At 34.2% G+C, this 26,355-nt stretch overlaps 1 protein-coding gene across 1 annotated transcript in view; it reads left to right on the top strand.

The window, feature by feature from the left end:
- The window catches only part of iglon5 (IgLON family member 5), a 29,072-nt gene extending 4,403 nt beyond the window's left edge, over positions 1–24,669 (top strand). The window contains exons 3-6 of the mRNA XM_016254869.1: positions 7,870–8,001; positions 9,213–9,333; positions 9,441–9,592; positions 21,775–24,669. Of these exons, the coding sequence (XP_016110355.1) occupies positions 7,870–8,001; positions 9,213–9,333; positions 9,441–9,592; positions 21,775–21,875 (506 nt within the window). The 3' untranslated portion in view covers positions 21,876–24,669. The remainder of the gene's footprint in view (positions 1–7,869; positions 8,002–9,212; positions 9,334–9,440; positions 9,593–21,774) is intronic.
- The last annotated feature ends 1,686 nt before the right edge of the window (positions 24,670–26,355 follow it).

Here is a 26,355-nt window from a genome sequence, read left to right as displayed (position 1 = left end):
ATGTTGAACATGCAATGCATTTGCCATACCAAAAATTATTGGGGATACACATTTTATCAGGCGGTGCATTTCTTGGGAATCAAACCTATGACATTGGCACTGTTAACATAATGAGCTACAGGAATGCAAAAGTAAAAGCATAATTCACAATTAAGAACCTTTTTTCCTATAAATTCTCGGGGGGGGGGGGGGGTGTAACCAGGTTTTCCTGAAATTTACATTAAAAAAAAAATGTTGCATGTAATTTTTTGCATGTATATGTGCAGCCTTTTCCACATTTTTTTCAATCGAATGGTTGAAAAAAAAAATTTTTTTTTTAAAGCAAAGTTTAAAAAAAAAATTTAATCACAGTGATTATGTGTCACATGAGTGGATGGGGATGCAATGTTGAGATGTGTAAGCATTTAAACTTACAATGAAACGTTAAGGCAGTCTTGGCAATATGTATTGGCAATTTAACATATTGGACTTTTTTTGTTAACACTGATCAGATCATTTGAGATGGATGTTAATACCAGGTGTAAACAAGGTCAAGGTGACCTAGTTATATTTCTTTGCTATGAAATGTGTAGAATGTGTCAACCGAAGGGATTTTGCTGCTTTGAGTCTTTAGTTTTAAATATGAATAATCCGATCTATCGGTTTGTGTCCATTAAATACAAACTAAAAGAGATTTTTAAAAATCTAAAAGTATAGCTGTAAAATATAAATACATATATAATGTATCATATTGCATATATTAATAAATTTTTTTCCATTGAAATCTCAGCAAAAATAACCACACTGTGACATACACCATTATCATGATATAAAATTTCTCCTACTCTGCATATAATTGTAGTCATAGCTTGTCTGCAGATCTTTCGGTCTGCGCTTTTCCCCACTCAGCACTTCCTCTGCACCTCATAACCCACCGGCACGGCAGAAATAAAGAGAGGGGCGTAAAGCGAGACAGATTTTTTTTCTAACCATATTCCCAGTATATCATAGCCATAAAGCCTTATGCATACATATGTTAAAACATTTTAGTATGATAATATATATACTGTATATATATATATATATATATATATATTATATATATAAAAAAAAATTTTGCCATATAAATATCAGCATCTGCACCAAATTGCACAATTTTTAAATTTGGTCCTCTAAATAAAAGATTGTCATCCATATTCCCAGTATATCATAGCCATAAATATATTATATTTGTTCAATGACCAGATTTTTTTTTACTAATATGTCATACGTCAGGCTTTATAGGGTTAAATTCCAGTTGAATTGCAGAATTTAAATTGAGATAGTAAACAGAATGCAGAATTGGAATGCAACAAACAAATTCCAAGAAATTCATATAAATGTCATTTTTAAATAATAGATGGATGGATGGATGGATGGATGGATGTTTGATTTGATTCCATCCAGCCATTCTAAGTGTTTCTAAAGCTGATTTTGTCACTGAAATTTTCCAGTTGCAGCAGAGCACAAATGCGTCTGGCAACATGGGAATACGCTTTTCACAACTGTGAGAAATAAATACAAATAGCGTCTACTTAGTAAGCATCTCAGCTCGAAGCGTGCAAGACGTACCAGTCTCTTTACCTGTAAACCCTCTTTGTCAGGATAAGATGATTTCCCCCCCCCCCCAGTGGGTTGAGACGGTGCTCACACGGCCTGACAAAGATGTCACGGGGGAACGAACTATATTTATTACGCTAATGGAATGAGTGAATAACATTGCTGTAAACCTTAGCGTGTACTCGGTCGGTGGCGTCGGCAGATGCAAATAATCCTCTCCAGTTCAGTAGCTGTGCTAATAATCCTCCGGAATAATCTTCAATTAGAAAAGGTGCCGAATTTGTGGAATTAAAGTCCCGGCGGTTGTGAATTAAAAGGTGTGCGGTTGCCTTTGTGTTTTTTTCCGTCTCTCCATTGACTGAAGCCAGAGAGATACTACTAAGAAGTGGATTATTCTTGTTGACACTGAGATTTTTGTGTGCCTAACAGTTCTGACTGTTATAGATGAAAATGGTTGCATGAGAAAGCTAGTGTGAATCTATAGATTCAACCCGGGATAGAACATACAAAAGATCATTCTGACTTTCTATTTCACAATTCTGACTTTTTTCTCACAATTCTGTTATAAAGAATGATGGGATATTAAATCACAGTCAGTAAAAGTCAGAATTGCGAGTTATGCCAGAATTGCAAGATATAAACTTGGAATCGTGAAAAATAAAGTCAGAATTTTGAGATATAAACTTGCCATTTTGACTTTTCTCGTAATTGCAAGTTTATATCCCACAGTTCTGACTTTTTCCCACAATTGTATATTTCGCAATTCTGACTTTTCTGACAATCAAGATTGTCTCATAATTCACGCAATTGCGAGTTTATATCCCGTAATTCTGAATTGTTTCCAACAATTGTGAGTTTATATCTACCAATACTGACTTTTTTCATGCAGTTGTGAGTTTTTCTGTTTTCAGTTGTGTGAATTTGTTACTTTTTCTTGCAATTGTGACTTTTTTTCTTGAAATTGCGAGTTTATATCATGCAACTCTGAATTTTTCTTGCAATTGCGAGTTTAATGCAATTTATACTCAATTGTGAGTTATAAAGTCCAATTCTGAAGGAAAAAGTCAGCTTACAATTTTCTTGTGCAGTTGCATGTTATAAAGTCAAAATTGTGAGATGCAAATACGCAATTCTAAGAAAAAGTAAATATTGAAATTCTAACTTCTTTGAATTGCATGTTTATATCAGAATTGTGAGATGTAAACTCAATACTGTGATCCCGTAATTCTGAATTGTTTCCAACAATTGTGAGTTTATATCTACCAATACTGACTTTTTTCATGCAGTTGTGAGTTTTTCTGTTTTCAGTTGTGTGAATTTGTTACTTTTTCTTGCAATTGTGACTTTTTTTCTTGAAATTGCGAGTTTATATCATGCAACTCTGAATTTTTCTTGCAATTGCGAGTTTAATGCAATTTATACTCAATTGTGAGTTATAAAGTCCAATTCTGAAGGAAAAAGTCAGCTTACAATTTTCTTGTGCAGTTGCATGTTATAAAGTCAAAATTGTGAGATGCAAATGCACAATTCTAAGAAAAAGTAAATATTGAAATTCTAACTTCTTTGAATTGCATGTTTATATCAGAATTGTGAGATGTAAACTCAATACTGTGAAAAAAAAGTCAGAATTGTGAGACATAAACTCGCAATTGCAATAAAAAAGATTTTTGAGATAAAAAGACGCAGTTCCCTTTTTTATTTTGTATTCTGTGGCAGAAACAAGCTTCCAAATGTATCTGTTCTCGCTGTCTTTGTTGTATTAATAATAGCCACTTTCATCAGACAGAGGCAAATCCACCCTTGTCCTTGTTACTACAGATGTGTGTTGTTGTCTGTTTCGTCTCACTAAAGGGAAAGAAGTGCCTTAGAGGTGCGAGACAGACTTTTTGTAGTTCACAATGGCCGGTAAATAAAGCTCACTGAATTCCCCAACACACGTTCTAAGATATTTATCTGAGAGCGACGCAGACTTGAGTTTCTTATCAAAGCCTTTCAGTTTATTCCGTGGACCGTTTGTCACTCGCCTCCGCTCTTGTTAAATAAATACATTTTATTCTGTTGAAATTAATTTTAATCAAGGTGAAGTATGTGGTTTCTGCTCCACTGGAAGCACCAAACAGAACTGCAAACATAACTAGGAAAGGAAAGTTCATCGTATGAATTTGAGCTTGAAGTCTGAAGGTTATATAAGTGTAGTTTGAGGAGAGAAGTGAAGTGTGAAGGTTATATAAGGCCTGTGCTGTTTGACAGCAGTCTTTATATAGGCTCTGCATTGATATGTGGTTGCAGGTAGTGGTTATTTTGAGGGGTTGCTTGGGTGCACATTTCCTAATGCCTGTGTGATTTCTGACTTGTTGCTAAGATGCTCTGAGTGGCTACTAAGCAGTTGCAAAGAAAATGCATATAGATAGACCAAAAGACAATCTTCCGTTCAATGTGATTAAGACATCACTAGGTGGTTGCTAAGGTGTTGTAAATAGTTGCTAGGTGGTTGCTAAGGTGTTTGATTGGTTGCTAGAATGTTGCTAGGGCAATGCTTAGAAAGAGAAGGCATATACAGTAGATAGACAAAGACTGTCTTCTGCTCAATGTGATTGCTAAGTAGTTGCTAGGTTGCAACTTTATTGTTGCAAAGATGTTCTCAGTGTTTGCTAGGATGTTGCTAGGTTCTAAATTGTTGCTAAGGTGTTTTGATTGGTTGCTAGGGCAATGCTTAGAAAGAGAATGTATATAGGTAGACAAAGGCAATCTTCTATTCAGCATGATTGCTAGGTGGTTGCTAAGGTGTTCTAAATAGTTGCTAGGTGGTTGCTAAGAGGTTCTAAGTAGTTGCTAGGTGGTTACTAATTTATGTTCCTCATTCATAAGTCACTTTGTAACTGTGACTTATTCATAGGGATTTTGATCACCATTGAGTGGTTGATAGATTCTGAGTTGTTGCTAGGGAGAAGTTCTAACTAGTATGAAAGCTGTGGTTAAGGTGTTTTAAATAGTTGCTCAAATGTTGCTAGAGAGTTGCTAGGTAGTTACTAAAGTGTTCTAAGTGGTTGCAAGGCTGTTGCTAAGGTGTCTCGAGTGGTTGCTTGGATGTTACTAGGTTCTTAATTGTTGCTAGGCAGATGATAAAGTTCTAACTGGTTTATAGGCTGTTGCTAAGGTGTTTTGAGTGGTTGCTAGGTTCTGAGTTGTTGCTAGGGAGTTGCTAGGCAGTTACTAAGAAGTTCTAACTGGTATGTAAGCTGCTGCTAAGGTGTTTTAAATAGTTGCTAAAATGATGTTGCTAGGTGGTTACTAAAATGTTCTAAGTGGTTGCAAGGCTACTGCTAAGGTGTTTCGAGTGGTTGCTTGGATGTTGTTAGGTTCTAAATTGTTGCTAGGGAGTTGCTAGGCAGTTGTGTGGGCAGTTGTTAAAGTTCTGGTTTATAGGCTGTTGCTAAGATGTTTTGAGTGGTTGCTAGGTTCTGAGTTGTTACTAGGCAGTTGCTAAGGAGTTGTAACTGGTTTGTAGGCTATTGCTAAGGTGTTTTGAGTAGTTGCTAAGATGTTGTTTCTAGGTGGTTACTAAGGTATTCTAAGTGGCTTCAAGGCTGTTGCTAAGGTGTTTTGAGTGGTTGCTTGGATGTTGCTAGGTTCTAAATTGTTCCTAGGGAGTTGCTAGGCAGTTCCGTGGCAGTTGTTAAAGTTCTGGTTTATAGGCTGTTGCTAAGATGCTTTGAGTGGTTGCTAGGTTCTGAGTTGTTGCTAGGCAGTTGCTAAGGAGTTGTAACTGGTTTATAGGCTGTTGCTAAGGTGGTTTGAGTAGTTGCTAAGATGTTGTTGCTAGGTGGTTGCTAAGGTATTCTAAGTGGTTGCAAGGCTGTTGCTAAAGTGTTTTGAGTGGTTGCTTGGATGTTGCTAGGTTCTAAATTGTTGCTAGGGAGTTGCTTGGCATTTGTTAAAGTTCTTACTGGTTTATAGGCTGTTGCTAAGGTGTTTTAAGTGGTTGCTAGGTTCTGAGTTGTTACTAAGGAGTTGCTAGGCAGTTGCTAAGAAGTTCTAACTGGTATGTAAGCTGTTGCTAATGTGTTTTAAATAGTTGCTAAAATGTTGTTGCTAGGAAGTTGCTAAGCTGTTCAAAGTGATTTCAGGACTTTTGCTAAGGTATTTCAAGTGGTTGTTTGGAGGATGCTAGGTTCTAAATTGTTGCTATGAAGTTGCTAGGCAGTTGTCAAAGTTCTAACTGGTTTATAGGCTGTTGCTAAGATGTTGTTGCTAGGAAGTTGCTAAATGGTTGCTAATGTGTTCTACGTGGTTGCAAGGCTGTTGCTAAGGTGTTTTGAGTGGTTACTAAGCAGTTGCTAGGGCGTTGCTTAGAAGTAAAGCATATACTGGAGATAGAAAGTGTAAAAGTGTTTACTAAAAAATGTGAATAAAAGTAAATATAAAGGTTTATATTAAAGTGCCCCTATTATGGGTTATGAAAGATTCATATTTTGTTTTTTTTGAGCCCCCAACAACAGGTGGACATGCATGCAAGGTCAAAAAACACTTTCATTGTCTTATAATATCCATTTATTTTTACCTTATTTGCTCAAGGACTCCCAAACGATTTACTCAACGATTCATTTTTCCAAACCCCTCCTTTGCGTGACGCTAATCTGCGGTGATTGGTTTTAATTTCATCTCGCCTGTAATGCCTGATAAAGCAGCGTTTGTGAACGCAGTGCTGCTTTGTGTACAGCCATTACCGGGGAAACCGCTATTTTTACCGCTCCAAAAGCGGCACCTAGTGGCAAAGAATGAATTTGCATTTTCATTCAGACCAAAGCGAAAATCGACTGATGGTCAAGTTTTCCCAGGTCTGTGCACACAACAAGTGGGCGGTCAATATGCTGTTTCATGTTGACGTCAACATGAAACGGCTTGGGATTCGTTTTAAAAATGACTCATTTCAATGATTCAGAGTCGACTCTTTCTTTTGAGAGACAATAACTTTATACATGGTGCACTTTCAGATTAAAACTTTGCAGGATGTATTCATTCACTTAGAGCTGTGTTACACACTGCATGAAAGGTAATTTTCAAAAATCCATAATAGGGGCATTTTAAAAATAAATGTTTGGTCATCTATTGCAAAGGTTTTTGAGTGGTTGCTAGGATGTTGCTTCCAATAAATTCCATAGTTGCTATGCAGTTGCTAAGCAGTTTTCTAAGAAGTTCTAAATGGTTGCTAGGCAGATTTTATATACTGTATATATAGTAAGGCAAGTTGATATTATGATCATATTTTTTTCCAAGCACATTTTACCAATTCCAAACCACATCAATCTTAATAACTACTATCATTTTTGTATTTAATCATGGTTCCTGATGGTTTCACACCTAATTATTCACCTTAATTCTTAATTATTTTGCAGTTAACTGTCTTTTCTTCTCCACTTGTTTTTTCTAACCACACTGTCCCAATGAGCATTTTGCCATCCAATGGTCATGCCTTAACTTTGCAAATTCTAGTATTGCATTAGTGTTGCATCCTTCTCATGAGCATTTAATAATTTTTGACTTTCAGTCTGAGTTCAATATCTTTTTTTGGCTCAATGTATCTGTAAAAGGAAACCTGCCTAATAATAATGCACACCTGAGGAGTTTTTTTACTTCTAGCCTTCATGGCAAATTATATATCACTTATAAATAATTAAATACAAAATGAATAGTAGTTGTTAAGATTGATGTGGTTTGGAATTGGTAAAATGGAATGCTTGGGGAAAAAAATATGATCAGAATATCAACTTGCCTATGTTCTCTTGCATATATATATATATATATATATATATATATATTATTATATATATTATTATATATAAGAGATTAGTGTTCCATTCAGTGCCACTAGTGGTTCAGAAATTACACACTTCACCTTGAACACTGTTGAAATAAACTTAAAATTTAAAAGTGGTTAAATGGTTTAGTCGTGTTAGAGGAGGTGGTGTAGTGGTTAAAGATCACTGAATTCCCGTGCCACCATTGCGCTCCAGGGCAAGACATTCAACAGCCGTTTACTCCAGCAGGACCATCCCTTGTGGTGCGCCGACCGAAAGTCGGTTCGGATAAAGAGCGTCCACTACATGATGAATAAGTAAAGTCATTCCCGTGGTTCCTCCTGCTGTGTCCTCGGGCCTTTTTTTGTTTAACATGACACTCTGGAACAATGCTGCTGCTTCTGGAACACCTACCAACCCAATTACACTAACGTATAACATTCTGTGCCATGGCGCCAGTATTCAATCACCCTCTCGTCTTTTGTCTTCACAGATGGTCTCATGAGCGAAGGCGAATTTCTGGAAATCACAGAAATCAAGCGGCATCAAGCGGAGGATTTTGAATGCATCACCAACAATGGCGTGGCTCCGCCAGACACGCACCGCGTCAAGGTCACCGTCAACTGTAAGTCGAGCCGCTCTGCTCCTGTCAGCAACTCACAGTGACATCCTAATGAGATCGTTGGGAGCGTTTCAGAACACTCTGTGATTGAGTAATGCAAATATAAATTGGATTGCCATCAGCCGCATATAGAATTAAACTCTTTATCTTTTCATTGTGTCCTCTCAACTCCACAGGGTTGAGTAATTGTACTTCATTATTACACTTAAGTATTATTTCAGAGAATTTTAAACAAGAGAATTTTAAGAAACTTAATTACATTTCCACAACAAAAATCATTTTTGTGTTTCTTTACAGTTTCATGTAGACCTTCAAATATATAAGTACATACAGTACACTACCATTCAAAATATTAGGGTCAATGAGACGTTTAAATTCATCAAATGATGTTAAAGACATAATGTTTCAAAAGATTCTTCTTTTGTTCTTCTGAACTTTCTATTCAACAAAATATCCAGATTTTTTTTTTTCACAAAAATATTAAGTATATTAGAATGATGTGTGAAGGATCATGGGACACTCAAGACTGAAAATTCAGTTTTTCATCACTGGAATAAATTACATTTTTAAATACACTGAAATAGAAAACATTAATTAAATAATATTTCACAATATTACTGTTTTTACTAGATTTTCTTTATCAAATTAATGGAGCTTTTGTATACTTACTGACCTCAAACTTTTGAACTGTAGTATTTCTTGCTTTCCAGTAAAATATCTAAACATCATTAAAACTAGATAAATTAACTTGAGAAGCAAAATATTAAGGCAAAATGTCTTGAATTGATTTTACTTCAATTGACTAATAATGGTTTCTTATTTTATAGTACTTAATAATAATAATAATAATTAATAATAGCATAATGGGATCAATATAATAGAATAATTTAACTATGTATAACTATTAACTATTTTCTAGTGTCAAACAACTATAAAATCAGCATCTGTTGATAAAATCAGACAAATAATAGTAACAGTAATAATAATGCATAGCTTCTTAGGACTCCTGTACTTTACAAAGTTTTTGCATCACAGTTCAATAACAAAATCTCCTCTGCATTTTTTTATCATGCAATTAATTAAGAAAAGCTTTTTAATACAATACATCTTCCAGGTTTGAAATGACATGACACTGAGGTCACATTTTTTTCTCATTTTTGAATGAATTATTGCTTTAATTGAACAACAAGTGCTAATACTTTAATTGAACTCAGATCCACCAGTAATCACAGACGTAAAGAACATGCCCGCCCAGCTGGGAAAAACTGCAATCTTACGCTGTGAAGCTATGGCGGTGCCCACCGCGTCCTTCGAATGGTACCGGGATGACCGAAGGTAAGCTAGCATTAACAAAGTGAGCGAAACAGACGCTGTGAACCATGGGAAGCAGCACATACCAGGTTTACTTTAACGTGTGATCTGTCATATTACTTCTTCCTCAGGCCGGTAGAGAGCGATAACACGCTGAAGATTAAAAATGAGAAAACACGTTCCCTGCTGCTCTTCACCAACGTCACAGAAAAACACTTTGGCAACTACACCTGTTTCGCCACCAACCGCCTCGGGGCTTCCAATGCCAGCATGCTACTCTTCAGTGAGTACCTTATATCACTGCAACTCTGCAGCGCTCGCTTTTGTGCTCTCGAAACATTAGTAAATCTACAAAGGCATAAAGTCAAGGATAAATAAACACCCTGCAGGAAGTGACTTTCCACTGTACAAAATAAGTGAATGTGCATTTCTCGCTCCCCGAGGCTAGTTTTCACGTTGAGCTTCACCGCAGACGGATAATAGCAGTGTGTCCGTTGATGATACTTGAAAGCAAATGGTCTAGTGCTGTATGCTCAGCAAAGTGCATCGTTTTCAACCTTTTTAATAATGCATAACTTGACCAAACTTCAATTGCAGCGTGAAGCATTTGAAAGTGTTTGTGACTTCTGACACACATAGACAACGTGCACAACTGCTGGGATAATTCACATGCGTAAGCTCGGAAGTTTCTGAATTGATTTTAATTGTGAATGAGTGGCATAATTTCATGCTTCTTTTTCTCTTTTTGGCTTCTTCATAAAGCCAGGAAGCTTGTTTACCACCAATGCATCAGAAACTAAAAGCAAAGATGCGCATTAGGTGTGAAATTCATGCTTTATCTTGTATTTTAACAGTCTTTTGTTACCATCCCAGTTAACAAAAATGTGTTCCTAGAATGTTTTGTTAATGTTCCCAAGGTTATTTTTGAATGTTCTCTAAACATTTTTAAATTGTTTTTTTTTATTTTCTTAGAGGAAACGTTAAAGGAATGGTCCATTTGATCATTTTGCAAACATTATGGTAACGTTACTTTTGAATGTTCTCTGTATTTTGCAATAAATGTTCTGAAACGTAGTAAGTAATAACATTAAAAACAAAACAAAAAAATGAAAGAATGCTTGGCTAATGTTCCCATTAATTTATGAAAATGTTTTTTTAACCATTCAGAGAACATTCGAAAATAACCTTTTTAAAGGAACACTCCACTATTTTTTAAAATAGGCTCATTTTTCAACTCCCCTAGTTAAACAGTTTAGTTTTACCGTTTTCGAATCCACTCAGCCGATCTCCGGGTCTGGCGGTAGCACTTTTAGCTGTAGCTTAGCATAGATCATTGAATCTGATTAGACCGTTAGCATCTCGCTCAAAAATGACCAAAGAGTTTCTATATTTTTCCTATTTAAAACTTGACTCTTCTGTAGCTACATCGTGTAGTAAGACCGACGGAAAATGTAAAGTTGTGATTTTCTAGACCAATATGGCTAGGAACTATACTCTCATTCTGGCACAATAATCAATGAACTTTGTTGCCGTACTATGGGTGCAGCAGGCGCAATGATACTACGCAGCGCCTGAAAATAGGCTAACTTCCGTCAACATAACCAACGTGACCACGAAGGGATCAGAGTGAGTGTTAAATAGTGAGGGAGTGATATGAAACAGCTGGGTGCAATCAGTGTAAACAGGTGTGTGCAATTCGTGCTGAGTGCAATCAGTGCAATGCATGATGGGAAATGTAGTTTGGGTGCTATGCAACAGTTTGTGTAGTGCGAGAGTCAATGAATAGGAAAGTTCGTTGACCAGATTCGTGACAGTAATATCATTGCGCCAAAGCAAAGTTCCTTGATTATTACGCCGGAAAGAGAGTATAGTTCCTAGCCATATCGGCCAAGAAAATAGCAACTTCTCATTTTCCTTCGGTCTTCGTACACGATGTAACTACAGAAGATTCAAGTTTTAAATAGGAAAAATATAGAAACTCTTTGGTCATTTTTGAGCGAGATGCTAACGGTCTAATCAGATTCAATGACCTATGCTAAGCTACAGCTAAAAGTGCTACCGCCAGACCCGGAGATCGGCTGAATGGATTCGAAAACGGTAAAACTCAACTGTTTAACTCTAGGGGAGTTGGAAAATGAACCTATTTTCAAAAATAGTGGAGTGTTCCTTTAAACCATTTTAAAAACTGGATCTTTTGAATGTTTAAAAAACATAAAAAAATAACCTTTTCGTACCTTAATGGTAACATTAGCAAAGCATTCAAAGAAAATATTTTTAAATGTTATTACTTACTGCATGTTTCAGAACGTTTAGACAACATTCAAAAGTAATGTACCCATAACGTTTGCAAAATTCTAAAATGGAATGTTCCTATAATGTTTTCTCTAATGTTCACATTCTTGGTTATGCGAATGTTAGAGAAAACATTAAGGGAACGTTACTTTTGAATGTTCTCTGAACATTCTGAAACAAGTAGCGAGTCACGACATTGAAAAAATGATCAATTGTGACAATGTAACAATTACATTTTTGTTACGAAATCCCAGACAACTTTGAATGAACGTTCTATTAATGTTTCAAGAAGAACATTTGTTCAAAACTTTGAGAAAACATTCGCCAAAGTTCTGGGAATGTTCCCTGTTAGCCGGGATGGAGAATGATGGGAAATGCCTATTCCTCAGTACACAAAATATGTACTGAAGCGAACATTTACAATTTAAAATGAACTAAGATCAGACTTACACAGCTTGAAGGCTGCGTTAGAGTTTGTTGCACCCAAAGAGTTTATTAACTGAATTTTCTGCTGCTGTTTTTCTACAGCAGATCTTTTGTCCGCTACAGAACATCAGTATCGAGTAATAGAGGATTCCTATAAAACATGTTCTGTTGTGGAAAATGCGCTTTGAGCTTCCATTGTCTAACTGTAAAATGTCTGAAAACAGTTCATCTCTCATAGCTCTGCTTTATTGAAGAAAAACCTCAGGGATTTTTAAAAATCTAGGGCTGAATGAAACAACAAGGACATGATAACAAATCACAACAACACTACAGATTTCCTTGTACTTGAGCTTTTTCACTGTTGTTTTCTAAATAATATATATATTACTATATTATTTAGTTTTTTTAATAGACAGAGAGACTATTTGTTTAATGCACTAGCGCTAGCGGCATTAATCGAGCAGCTTGCTTTAGTGATAAAGCAGGAATCTCATGAAAACATTTCACCATGAGATCCGAAGAAAGAAATAAGAAACTATATTGTGCAGAGATAATGAAGCCTGTTAAGATTTTTGTCCTGCATATGCATTCTGTTCATGACAGTTACGCATGTTTTCCCCCAAAGTTCTCATTACTGTAATGCTTTTCTTTTGAGTTTTTTTTATAACTCTCATTATTCTCAATGGTGATTCTCATTACTCTAGTACAAAGACTTTTCTGTTTAAATGAGCATACATTTTAGACAGTACCACGCCTAAATATCATTATTATAATTATTATTATGACTTCATGTTACAGTAATGGCAGCATTATTATATTGGCAATTGTGTGTAAATGTGCACTTATTGTAATAAAATTTATGTCATAATGCATCAAATGATTTATTTCGATGGAGGTGACTTGATCATATTCTTGACTTGTTTTGTATATTTCACCCCAGTGGTTTTAGTATCATTGAGATAATATTATAGTTTTTATTCAAATTATTTTTATATTATATTATATTATTAATAAACTGTATTAATATTATTTTTATATTTTGAAGCATTTTATATTTTTTTCATTTTCTTTTATAGTTTAAAGTTTTTAATTTAATATGTATTTCTAATCATTTTGTTGCACTTTTTTGTCATTTTTACTGCACGTGTGTGTGCATGTTTATGTGGTTTATGAGGACACACATTTGTATAATAACATGGGTATGACATAGGTATTACAACGAGAAGGTGATTTATGGAGACATTTTCAGTGTCCCCGTAATTCAAAAGGCTTATAAATAATTCAGAATGAGTTTTTTTGAAAATCTAAAAATGCAGAAAGTTTCCTGTGAGGGGTAGGTTTAGGGGTATGGTTGGTGTAGGGCAATAGAATATACGGTATAAAAACCATTACGCCTATGGAGAGTCCCCATAAACCATAAAAACAAACCTGTGTGTGTGTTTATTACATATTATTTCAGTTTTATTTATTTTAGTACATCAAGTTAAACTAAAATGAGAAATGTTGCTGAAACTAGCTGAAATAGTTTTTTATGCTGAAGTTTTAATATTTTATTTTATTTCAGTTAATTTTTATTTTAAGTAAAATATTACTTTTAATTTAATTTAATTTTTTTTTTTTTTTTTTTTTTTTTTTTGTTTTTTTTTTTTTTTTTTTATTTTTTTTTTTTTTTTTTTTTTTTTGGTGGTTTTAGTTTTAGCTTCAGTTTATAGCTGTTCACCCAAAAATAAATGTCTCCATAATGTTGAAAATCAAACCATTTAAACCAGCCCACGGTGGTTTTCTGTTTTTGTTGGAAGTTTCATCTAGTTTTCCAGGCAGACCTGATGAAAACTACCAATTAAAACCAGCTAAGACCAGCAGACCACATTAGTCTGGTTTCAGCGGTTTTGCGCAGCAGGAGATGATGTTTTTAATGACTTGTTCCGGGTGATTTCAGGGAAAGCGAGCGGTTGTACAGGAAGAGGAAGGTTTTCTGCAGGCAACAGGAAACTGCTGCTTGTTAGCAAATGAACGTATGAAACAACTGGTTGTGAATATTTCATTAATTTAAGCCTCTTTCTCTGCTGAGGCTAATTTACCACAGCAGTTTACTCGTTTTGTGTAGCAGTTAGATCCTGATTGCTCCTACATACTTAACGATGAATGTTTTCAAACTGCACTGTATATCTATAGCCAAATTAACCACACACAGCATAATCAACCAATTAGCGTGGCGAGTGTGTCAGTTCTGCTGCTGCAATCATTGTAGAAATGATCCGCATTAGTATTTCACATAGTGCTGTTTGATTTCCATTCAGATATTGTGTTGTACTTATGCCTCATTACTTTCTTAAATCTGCTTTATGAGGTCCTTAAATGTGCTCAGCCATATTTACTGTGCTCTATTCATACGCAAGTGTAATATATAATTTAATATAATATAATTTATAGTTTAAAAAGAATGAGATTTGTATACACAAAAATAACAATACATAGCAAAATGTATTTTTATTATTACTTCACTTATATAATGTTTTTCCTGTATTGATTTGTGAGAAATGGCACATTCAAATCTTATAAACAATTATTTCTAATCATACATATTGAATTATTTACAATTATTTATAAACACATACTTCTGAATACATTTTAATTTAAATATTTATTTAGTTTATAGTTGTTTATTTTAAATAAATATTTAAATATAGTAAATATTTATGATTGATTACAAAAACAAATCTTTGTGGCATAGACTTAAATATTTATAAATATTTATGAACAGTTATATATAAACAAATATTTTTGAATAGTTTTTGACATATTTATTTATTTATTGAAATATAATGATAATATTACTAATATACTAATATATATATATATATATATATTAGTAAATATTTAGGATTGTCAGAACAAACACATTTTTATGACAAATGTCACAAATAGACTTAAATATTAAATATATGAAATATATTGTCATATGAAGTAAGAACATGAAACCAATTAGAAATTGGAACAATTTCAAATATTAAATATATACTGTACATATACATATAAACATACAGCTTTATGTATACATATGATATGTTAATAAAGTTGCATATATAAAGAAGATTTATATTGTTGACATATGGTTGCTACATAAAATACCATTTATTTATCAAAAACATCATATAAATATTATTAACATACGGAAAATTTTACTGTGGTGATTTTATATGTTATAACCTTTTATCCTCATCTACCCAGTGAATGAACACATGTGAAATTTATATACCGCCTTATAGGTAATATACAGTATATGGAAATATCACTCTTGATATAGGACATTATATATTATATATTACATACATTATATTACGTTTCCAATCGAACAAATCTCCCAGAAACATAATTCATCATTTTACATGTAAGTTCAGCTAGTCAGCCAGTAATTTGCTTAACTGCTGTATTAAAATATTGAAGTGCAGAATTCTATTCTATTGATGCATTTCCTAGTGAAAAACCCTTTGACGTCTGCCTTTAAGCCTTTAAACTTCTGAATTTCTAGTCTCTGGTGATAAATTATGTTTCAGTTCCTCTTGAGAACAGGCAGCTTCACTCGATTTGAGGTTCATGCTCATCCTGACCCTAAGCGTACCCTATGAAGGTGCTGTTAAGCACAAAAACAAGAGCAGCAGCACAAAGTCAAATACTGTATGTAACAGCATAACTTCAGAGTCTGACCGCGTTCTGGGCCGGTCTAAGTGAGCGGGCGGCAGAGCTCTCGGTGGAAAAGTTTCTGCTGGAACGCTCAGTGCAGCGATCTTAGCCATGCAGCAAAACCCAGAGAGGAGGAGGAACAGGTCACGGAAAGGCCAAACATTGAGTGATTGAGCATATAGTGCTGCACAACACAGAGAGAGTTTGTGCTTATGCAAGGCTTTCATCTTACGTTTGTTCCAGTTTTCACACCGTGCACAGATTTTGGCATAAATCAATGAACAAAACTCTCAAACCTCCACTGTTCTTACAAAACTCGGGCTGTGTGATAGAGCCCTACAGTGAAAAAAAATTAAAGCTCAGTATTATTTATATATTTAATATACATCTCATATTTATCCAAATTATTTTTAAATTATTCGTCATTATTTTCAATCTTTTATATTTTATTTAATTGCATATATTTTTCTTATTTTATAATTAAGAAAAAATAATAATATTAAAAGAGTGAGATTTGAATGCACAAAAATAGCATTGCATAGCTAAATTCATTTTGAATAATGCATTGCTTGCATTATATTTTTCCTGTATTAATGTCTGACAAATGGCACACATGGCATAGACTATAGAATATTTATAAATATAAAAATTTTTTATGTATTATTATAATTTAAAAACAAATATTTATAAGTAATTTTATATTAATAATTGTTTATTTATTTATTTATTTACTTATTTAGAGTATTTTTATTACTTTAGAAATATTTTATTAAGTATTTATTCATTTCAATATTTAAATATTAAATATTTGTAATTGATGGCCAGCCTTTGGTGGGACAAATGGTGCACATAGACATAAATATTTATAAATATAAATAATAATTTTTTTTATAAACAAATATTGATTGATTGATTGATTGATTGATTGATTGATTGATTGAAATAAATGTTTAAATATAGTAAATATTTATGATTGATGATAAACCTTTGTGACAAATGGTGCACACAGACTTAAATATTTATAAATATGTATAAACAATTATATTTTTTATAAACAAATATTTATTATTTATTTATTATTTATTTAGCATTTGTTGTAATAAATGTTTAAATATAGTAAACATTTATGATTAATGGCACAAACAAACCATTGTGAAAAATGGCGCACATAGACTTAAATATTTGTAAATATTTATAAATTATATTTATATTTTATAAACAAATATTTATGAATTTCTATACATATTTATTTATTAAGTATGCCTTTATTTAAAAATAAATATTTAAATATAGCAAATATTTATGATTGGTGACAAACAAATCTTTACTCAAATATTTACTTATTATTAAATTATGAATATATATAAATAATTGTTTATATTTTTATAAATATATATATATTAATATTTTGCTAATATTTCTCTAAGTATTTATTCATTTAAAAATGTTTTAATATAGTAAACATTAATTATTGATGACACAAATAGATTAGATTAGATTCAAATGCTAGCTTTTTGTGCCATGCTGCGGACACAAGCTTCAGACGAAGAAGTGATGATGTGCGCTACCGGCGCCTATTTTGTACTAGTTGCGACGGTAGTGACGTCATGGCTGTCGCCTGGCCAAACAAGTTGGTGTTTTTTCAATGTAGGCTTCAGACACGGGTCACGACGAGGCGTTCCCCATAGCGACCCCTAGAGGACGCAGTGTCTCGTTCCCCTCAGGGAACCATGGTTACATAAGTAACCCGAGACGTTAGCATCTAACCAGAAGTGCAAAAATATAGTGTTTTATATACAGATAAGTGCAGAGTAAGTGAAGCTATAACTTGTATGTACAGTGGAGTTGCTATATATTTATACAATATCAAACAGAGTATGTACAGAATATAAATGGGGGTACAAATGTAGGGTTATATATACAGTATGAACAGCAGCACATAAGAACAGTGGTAATAATACAAATGGTTGTGTGTGCAATAGTACTGTTAAACAATGTATAGCGATGTCTATGTATTTATAGTCTGTATTTACTGTGCTGTGTACAGTGCAATGGCTTAAACAATTTGCAGTCTGTGCAAAATATGAAGAACATATTTCAAGTACATGTTTGTAAAGTACTGTGACCAATGCAGTTCAGTAGGGTCACAGCCTCAGGAAAGGAAGTAAATCACTGAATCAGATTTGAAATCAATTGAATTGAAATCATTTTATTATATAAGCACAAAGAGTATGCAGATTGCTATGAGAGACATTAAACTAGCACAGATATGAAGGAAAAGGTTTGGCCGGGTGAACAATTATACAGTTTAGTGTCATTATATAAAAATGTTTGTCCGCAGAATGCTGTGATTGACCAATCAGAATGAAGTATTCCAGAGAGTCGTGTAATTGTTTGTGGCTGGCTGTACATTATCGCTTACATAATGCTTTTATACCTCATTAGCAATAAACAGCAGGGCCTTTGCACAACCAGTGTTAGTAAAAGTGGCATACAGCTGCGTCATGATGGTCCATATCCATCTCATCTGTTTCTTCTGCTGTTTCTTGCTTCCTTTCGGTTCCTCCCGTCTTTTCTCTTCTCCGGCCCATTATGTCTCCTCTCATTTGTTCCCGCTCCGTTGTGTCCTGTTACCCCAGGAAGTCATCAGTGGCTTCTCTCGCTCCATTCTTCACATTTCAGTCCGCAGTGAGTGATTCCTGCCGTTTCCTCCCCTCACGCATTACCATTGTAAGCGAGTCCGTCTCATTCCGTCTCACATTCTCTGGGAGAGTTATTCCCGTGATGAGTCACCTGCCGTCACTTCCATGCATCTTCTCTTGTTCATGTCGCTGCCACGCCGTCGTCTGGCCTCGACTCGCACTTTTCCATCAGACGTGCTGCGATCTTTATCTTCATCCTTCGGAGACGAAACATCTGTCCCACCGCTGTCGGTCTTTGGATAACTCACCTGGGAACAGAAATCCTGCCGTTCCCCCTATGCTGTTATTTTCTCCTATAATTTCTTTCATTTGTTTTATTTTTTCATGATCATTGTCTTCTGCTTTTTAGGAATGGTTTGCATATTGTATATGCTGTATGTACTTTATATAATTTTTTTCACTTGGGGTGAGGTTTTCAGTTTTTGAGGCTGCAGAAGTGTATGTTTTCACAAATACTTCAAGTTATTTTAGTTTGAAAGGTAAAAGAAAATTTGATTTGTCATGAAATTACCATTTTAAAGTGAATATCATGCAAATAAACTATAAGAATCCATCAGGGGTGCTATTAAAATATACCATATAAACAACCGTACTGTTTATTCTAGCTACTTTTTGTGTAAGATATAGTCAATTATTTTAAATGTATTACTTTTAGCATTTTTGCTGTATATTACTTCTTAAATTATATTTAACATTTTTATTTTATGTAAATGTTTATCATTTTAATAAATATAATTGTAAAAAAATCTGCCATTTAAAAAGCTATTTTTAATAAATTTTTATTTATTTATTATATTTTTATTATATACATGTAATGTATTTTATAAGTTGTATATGCATTAAACCATATAAATAACCATACTGTTTATTCTAGCTACTTCTCATGCAAGATGCACTAAATTATTAAAAAATATTTTAAATTCATTATTTTATCATTGTGATTTATTTTACTTGTTGCATTTTATTTTATAGTTTTTTTTAGTAATTTTTAATTTTAATAATAATAAAAAATAAATCATTAAAATATAAACTTTTTAGTTATTTTATATACATGTAGTGTATTTTATAAGTTTTATATGCGTTATACCATATAAATAACCATACTGTTTATTCTAGCTACTTTTCATGAAAGATACAGTAAATTATTAAAAACATTTTCAATTCATTCTTTTTTTATCATTTTACTGTATTTTACTTGTTGCATTTTATTTTCTTATTTATTTATAATTTATTTTAAATGTAATTATAATAAAAAGATCAGTCATTAAAAATTTTTACTTTTTAACAATTTTAACTTTATTTAAATTCCTGTTAAAATGATTTGAATTTATTTTTTATGTTAATAAAATTTGCATTATGGTTTATATGCACTATACATAGATTTATCAAAATTTACAAAATTCTTTTAAATTAGGTTGAAGTAAATGAAAACAATGTTTGCAATCCATTTAACTTGCATAATCTGACTTGAAATGAATGCCATCTTCCTAATTTAACCACTAAAAGTGTACTGATTTGTCTAAATACCTTTGTCAGCAGCAGAGCTCTTTATTCACCATGGCTCTTTTATTTGTTTATATGTGATCAGATCCCTGGGGGACATCAGACATCTTGTAGCCACCTTATGTTAGTCCTGAGGGAATGAGATGTGTCAAGATTCATACAGCTGCTGTGACGTGGATAGACATATAGATGGACTTTATTGACTCAGGGGAAATTCAGTCAAGTAAGAGGGATTACTTTTTCTAGCTTCTTTAGTAACAGACTCTGAGTCATGCTAACAGGAAAATGAGCTCAGTCACTCCTGACTGAAGATTTTCCCTTGTGGGAAATGCATATCTGCTCATGCTTATGAGTGATGGAGTGATGTTTTAAGCTCTTTGCATCAAGCACATGCTCTTAAATAATATACAACTGGGGAGAGATTGATTGATTGATTGATTGATTGATCGATTGTTGATTGTATATTAACTCATATAAATCAAATATAATTTCGTAAATTGCATAAACAATTATGAACAAAATAGTATCATGTATTTATGCATTGCTTAATACAAAGAGCCAAATCTCCCATCACATAAGGATGCAGTGAAAAGGAATAAACCTCCACAAATTTGCGACGTATTTTCTAAAAGTTTAAACTGTTTTAACTTTGCGTGGCTACATCTCTTGTGTGAGACGCGAGTGCAGCAGTCATATTTGTCAGTCTAAAAAAATGCACTGAATACTCGTTCTGTGTGAATGGCTTGGTTTCGGTTTTAACCTAATCAAGATCTTCTCTGCATTGAGCTTCTATATTTCTCTTAATATTTTGAATGCATAACACAGCAGAGGCGCATCTCGTGGGCAAGACTAACAAAACATTAAAATGCAACAACGTCACTTACATATTTATCACCGCATCTTGTGCGCCACTGATGACGCTCCCTGACCCACTCCTAACATTCAAATGCAAATGTTTATTTTAAATTCGACTAATATAATTTCTTTTTACTCACAATCTCCTCATCACAGGCAGGCACAGCACTCAATTGAGCATGTGTTCGTGTTTGTGTGTGCTGTCTGCGTCACTCATAGCACGTGCCTATATCATGCGCTTTATCGAACATTTTTTATATCGTTATCGAAGAAGGTGTACCATTGATAAATATCAATACCGTTTTATCGCCCAGGCCTAGGTTCACTATAAACATATTCAAGAAGTAAAAATAAATAAATTAAATATGTATATTTTTTAATATGTACATGCAAAATGTGTAAATCATTCCTATAGCTCTATGTAAACACAATATTGTGGGGGGAAATTTTATTTTCATAAGTTGATGATTTGCACCTTACATGAAACATCCAAGTTGTCTGCATGACTTGTGCCATCTTGGCAGGAGAAAGATTGATTTGGCTCTCTAAAATAAGCGAGTCAGTCAATGGCGAGAGTAAATAACTACTGACTCTGAAACCATTAGTGCCTGTCAGACTATCTGTCTGCTCACTGACTGCTGTCTGTCTGTCTGTCTGTGTGCACAGATCAGCCAATCAGCCAATATATATATATATATATATATATATATATATATATATATATATATATATATATATATATATATATATAAAATACTAAAAATATGATGAAATTAAATTAAATTAATATTAATGAAAGTTGTTGTTGTTGTTGTTAAATAAAAAAAAAACACCAGTGCAATCAGTAAATGTAATCAATAAAACCAGAAATGTGTATTTAGAAAATAAATAATCTATTGAGATGTCATATTGCCTTAACATGTAACACATTAGCACAAGGTTTCTATGTTGACCAGCTTTCTCTCTCTCATTCACTCTATTCACATCTGCTTCTCTCTTCTAGGGCCCGGGGCCGTGTACGGCGGAGTGGCGTCTCTGAACGGCCGTTTATCAGGAGTCGGCCTGTGGTTCTGCCTCTCCATCTCTGTTCTGATGAAGGTCTAAAACTTTCCCACTTCGGAAGGAGTCTTTAAATACGAACCCATCACTGTGAACAAAAAGAAATTATGCATTAATCCAGGAGCCATCACTACATCACTCGATCATTCCTTCCTCTTCCCATTCACACCCAGTCGCATATCACCGCTTCACTCCTCCCTCCCGTCGCCAACGATGGTCACCTTTTATCGTCCAAACCTGAAATGTGATGCAAAAGATGTGAACGACAAGTGTAATGCCAGTTGGGTGTCTCTTGATGTGCGTGCTGGACATGCTGGTTGTAAAGTGACGTGTCGACGATGACGGTTGCGATGTCCGGGTGACCCGGTCAAAGCTGTTCCCCAGCGGGCCCATCGGATCCCGACACAGAGATCCGAGCTGAACGGTGGAGCGTTCTGACGTGCGTAGCTACTATGAATGATGTCAAACCACATGTTTTCTTTCTAGCGAGGAGGGCCGTGTCATCTCAGCCCCTCGTTTGCGTTTGTTTGGGCTCTCGACCCAAAGCAAACATTTGACCCGCGTCCAGCCCTCATATTGTCCTCAGTCTGTCCATCACTCAGATCGTCGGTCCTTCACACTCAGTGTAAATATATATACAGTAGAGGCTACATTTACACTACATTTCCCATCAGCCTCTCTGTTTCAGCCTTTCGGCTCGGAGGATATTGCTGCCTTTAAGTCACAATGGAATGGTCGTATTTACGAGATTTACAACCGAAATGTCATTATTAGCCGAGAATCATTGGTATTGATCGAAAGAAGTTTAGTTTGTACACATTTAGTGTTGTTTTCTTGTGTTTGACGGAAAGTTAAAAAAGAGAAGTGCTTTAAATTACTTTTCAAACTTGTTGCAAAGTATAAAAAATAGATGTAGTGTTGGAAATTTAAGTATTTGGACACTTTTTGGTTGTCGAATGTTGGTTAATAAAATAAACGTAAAGAAATATACAGCTGTAGATGTCACTCATCCGCTAAAACTAATTTTTAATGTGCAAATACAGTTTAGAAAAGTCAGAAAGAGTGCAACTTTTCGAATTATATGAATACATCATTGCAACTCATTAACAAGTGTGCAACTTTTCAGTATTTTTTAATGCATCATTGCAACTATTGAGTGCAACTTTTCCGAATTATTTGAATGTATCATTGCACCTCATAAGAGTGCAACTTTTCCAAATTATTTAAATGCATAATTGCAACTCATTAGTAAGAGTTCAACTTTTCATACTTATTTAAATGCATCACGGCAACTCATAAGAGTGCAACTTTTGCGAATTATTTGAATGCATCATTGCAAATTAAAAGTAAGAGTGCAACTTTTCATAATTATTTAAATGCATCAGTGCGACTCATAAGAGTGCAACTTTTCAGAATTATTCAAAAGTGTCGTTGCAACTCGTAAGTAGGAACTTTCCACAAAGACTTGAAGGCAGCAGAAGTTTCTGGCGTCTCCTGGCCTGAAACGGTTCATTGACTTCTTGTTGCTTGTGGATAGCATGTACCGGTTAGAAATGTCCCTCTTGTGACCTCACTTCCTGCACCGACCCCGTTTAACCCCCTGCACTGTGTACATTTTAATCTGCAAGGTTAACTGCTATTGCTTTTTTGATGTTAATAATGATTATAATGATGATGATGATGATGACAATGTTAATAATAAGTATTTGAATAAATATGATAGTAATTCCATGTGAGAAAAAAACGTCAGAGCTGATCGCAAGCCATGTGTGTGAAAATATTTTGTACTAAAAATCACTGAATTCATCGAACGGCAAAAAGAAAAAAAACCTTTTTGAAGTATCATGCTCTGTTTTACCATGATTAACTTTTTTAAAATGGAAGTAATTTCAAATCTCGTCCGTAAAAGAGAGCAATCAGTGAAATGTGAGGGTGCTTACACGCTAGACGGATCTGTTAAAATGTCCGTAGAAACACAAATTGAACAAATATACAGTACGAAGTGCAGTGTTGCTTTTTCAAACCGTTGCATTTGTCAACCGTCTTTATCATGCACCATCCCCACTGAGCTCAGTGTATTTGCATTGTAAACTCTAGCGTGTAGGCATCCTAATATCATTTCAAATGTGTACTGTATTTTTTTTCCATGCTGTTGATGACTGTAATGTATGATATATTCTGCAGTAATGATGTAATGCTCATGTCTGCCTCGATGACATAATCAAATCCCTCAGTATCCTGCGGTTACGTACGGTCGTGTTAGTGTGAATCTGCGTTCCATTCAGAGACTGTGATATCAAGTTGCAACAAAAAATGCATGCATTTACTGCATGTATTATGTTTGGAAAATGACATACAAGGAAAGAAAATGTTTTTTTTTTTTTTGTCAACAGTCTTTTCGCAACCAAATTGCGAAGCTATGCAATGCTAGCATTAGTTCTGCAGGTGTGTGGTTAACAGACCGGAGCATTCAGCGTGTTATATACATATTTTCTAAACATTTTGTACAGAGCCCTGCTCATGCCATACAGAAAAAAATACATGTATCATGGCCACGAATTAAGAATTTGTTTCTATGACTAATTAATTTGTTCCCTTTTTTTGTAAATCGTGGCCACACTGTACTAATTCGTTCTCTCGTTTTAGTAAATCATGGCCACATTGTACTAATTTGTTCCCTTTTTAGTAAATCGTGGGCACGTCGTACTAATCCGTTCTCTCATTTTAGTAAAACATGCCCATGTCATACTAATTCATTTTCTCGATTAAGTTAATCGTGGCTACGTCATACTACCGTATTGGCCCGAATATAAGACGACCCTGATTTGCAATAAGATGACCCCCCCTTTTTCCAGATGTACCTTTTAGAAAAAGGCTTTTTAAAAACCAAATCTTGTTTTTTCTCAGTAAAACACATTTTGTTTTCAATTATTTTCATATTGCATATTTTTCCTATTTTAATTTTTGTTTTGAAAGTATGGTAAAAACTGGTCAAATGTACCAACAATCACATTTAAAAAATATACACTTTTTGATATACCATAAAAAAAAAAGAAAAAAGCAGGTAGCCCATCTGAATTAGGACATTTAGGCTATCCATCTAATAGTAGCCTACCAAAATCTTATTAACAGTAGACGTTAAATCTTACTGCAGTCTTCAAATCTGGGTACTGTCTTACGTTTTAAAATCACAAAGAGAGTTTGGTCCCATCAGGCTAACGTGACAGTCACAACTCATGCAGCTGTAAGCTTTTCTTATTCTTTTGTTTTTACGCGCGATCTTTACAACACGCATTACGTTACGTATTTCATGGCACACTCGTTTTATGAGTATTTGGCGCCACCTATTGTTGTGGGTGTATTATTGACATGTCAAAGTCTAGACCCTGAAGATAAGACGACCGCGTTTTTTTCAGATGTATTTCCAAGAAAAAAACATCGTCTTATATTCGGGTCAATACGGTAATTAATTCCCTCGTTTTAGTAAATCGTGGCCACATCGTACCAATTCGTTCCTTTTTTTTTTTGTAAATTGTGGCCACAATATACTATTTCGTTCCCTCATTTTAGTAAATCATGGCCATGTCGTACTAATTCATTCCCTCGTTTTAGTAAATCGTGGCCACATCGTACCAATTCGTTCCTTTTTTTTTTTGTAAATTGTGGCCACAATATACTATTTCGTTCCCTCATTTTAGTAAATCATGGCCATGTCGTACTAATTCATTCCCTCGTTTTAGTAAATCATGGCCACATCATACCAATTCGTTCCTTTTTTTAGTAAATCGTTGCCACATTGTACTAATTTGTTCCCTCGTTTTAGTCATTTAGTAAGCTGTGGTCATGCTGTATTAATTTGTTCTCTCGTTAAGTCATGGCCACATCATACTAATTCGTTCTCTCGTTTTAGTAAATTGTGGCCATGTCGTACTAATTTGTTCCTTTTTTTAGGAAATCTAGGCCACATTGTATTAATTTGTTCCTTTTTTTAGGAAATCGTGGGCACTTCGTACTAATCCGTTCTCTCCATTTTAGTAAATCATGGCCATGTCGTACTAATTCATTCCCTCGTTTTAGTAAATCGTGGCCACATCGTACCAATTCGTTCCTTTTTTTAGTAAATCGTTGCCACATTGTACTAATTTGTTCTCTCGTTTTAGTCATTTAGTAAAGTGTGGTCATGCTGTATTAATTTGTTCTCTCGTTAAGTCATGGCCACATCATACTAATTCGTTCTCTCGTTTTAGTAAATTATGGCCATGTCGTACTAATTTGTTCCTTTTTTTAGGAAATCGTGGGCACTTCGTACTAATCCTTTCTCTCATTTTAGTAAAACATGCCCATGTTGCACTAATTAATTTTCTCAATTAAGTTAATCGTGGCTACGTCGTACTAATTCATTCCCTCGTTTTAGTAAATCATGGCCATGTCGTACTAATTCATTCCCTCGTTTTAGTAAATCGTGGCCACATCGTACCAATTCGTTCCTTTTTTTAGTAAATCGTTGCCACATTGTACTAATTTG

The sequence above is a fragment of the Sinocyclocheilus grahami genome, unplaced genomic scaffold, assembly GCF_001515645.1.
Source record: "Sinocyclocheilus grahami isolate Dianchi unplaced genomic scaffold, SAMN03320097.WGS_v1.1 scaffold1288.1, whole genome shotgun sequence".
In the NCBI taxonomy this organism is placed as follows: Eukaryota; Metazoa; Chordata; class Actinopteri; order Cypriniformes; family Cyprinidae; genus Sinocyclocheilus; species Sinocyclocheilus grahami.
This window is presented reverse-complemented; position numbering and strand designations above follow the sequence as displayed.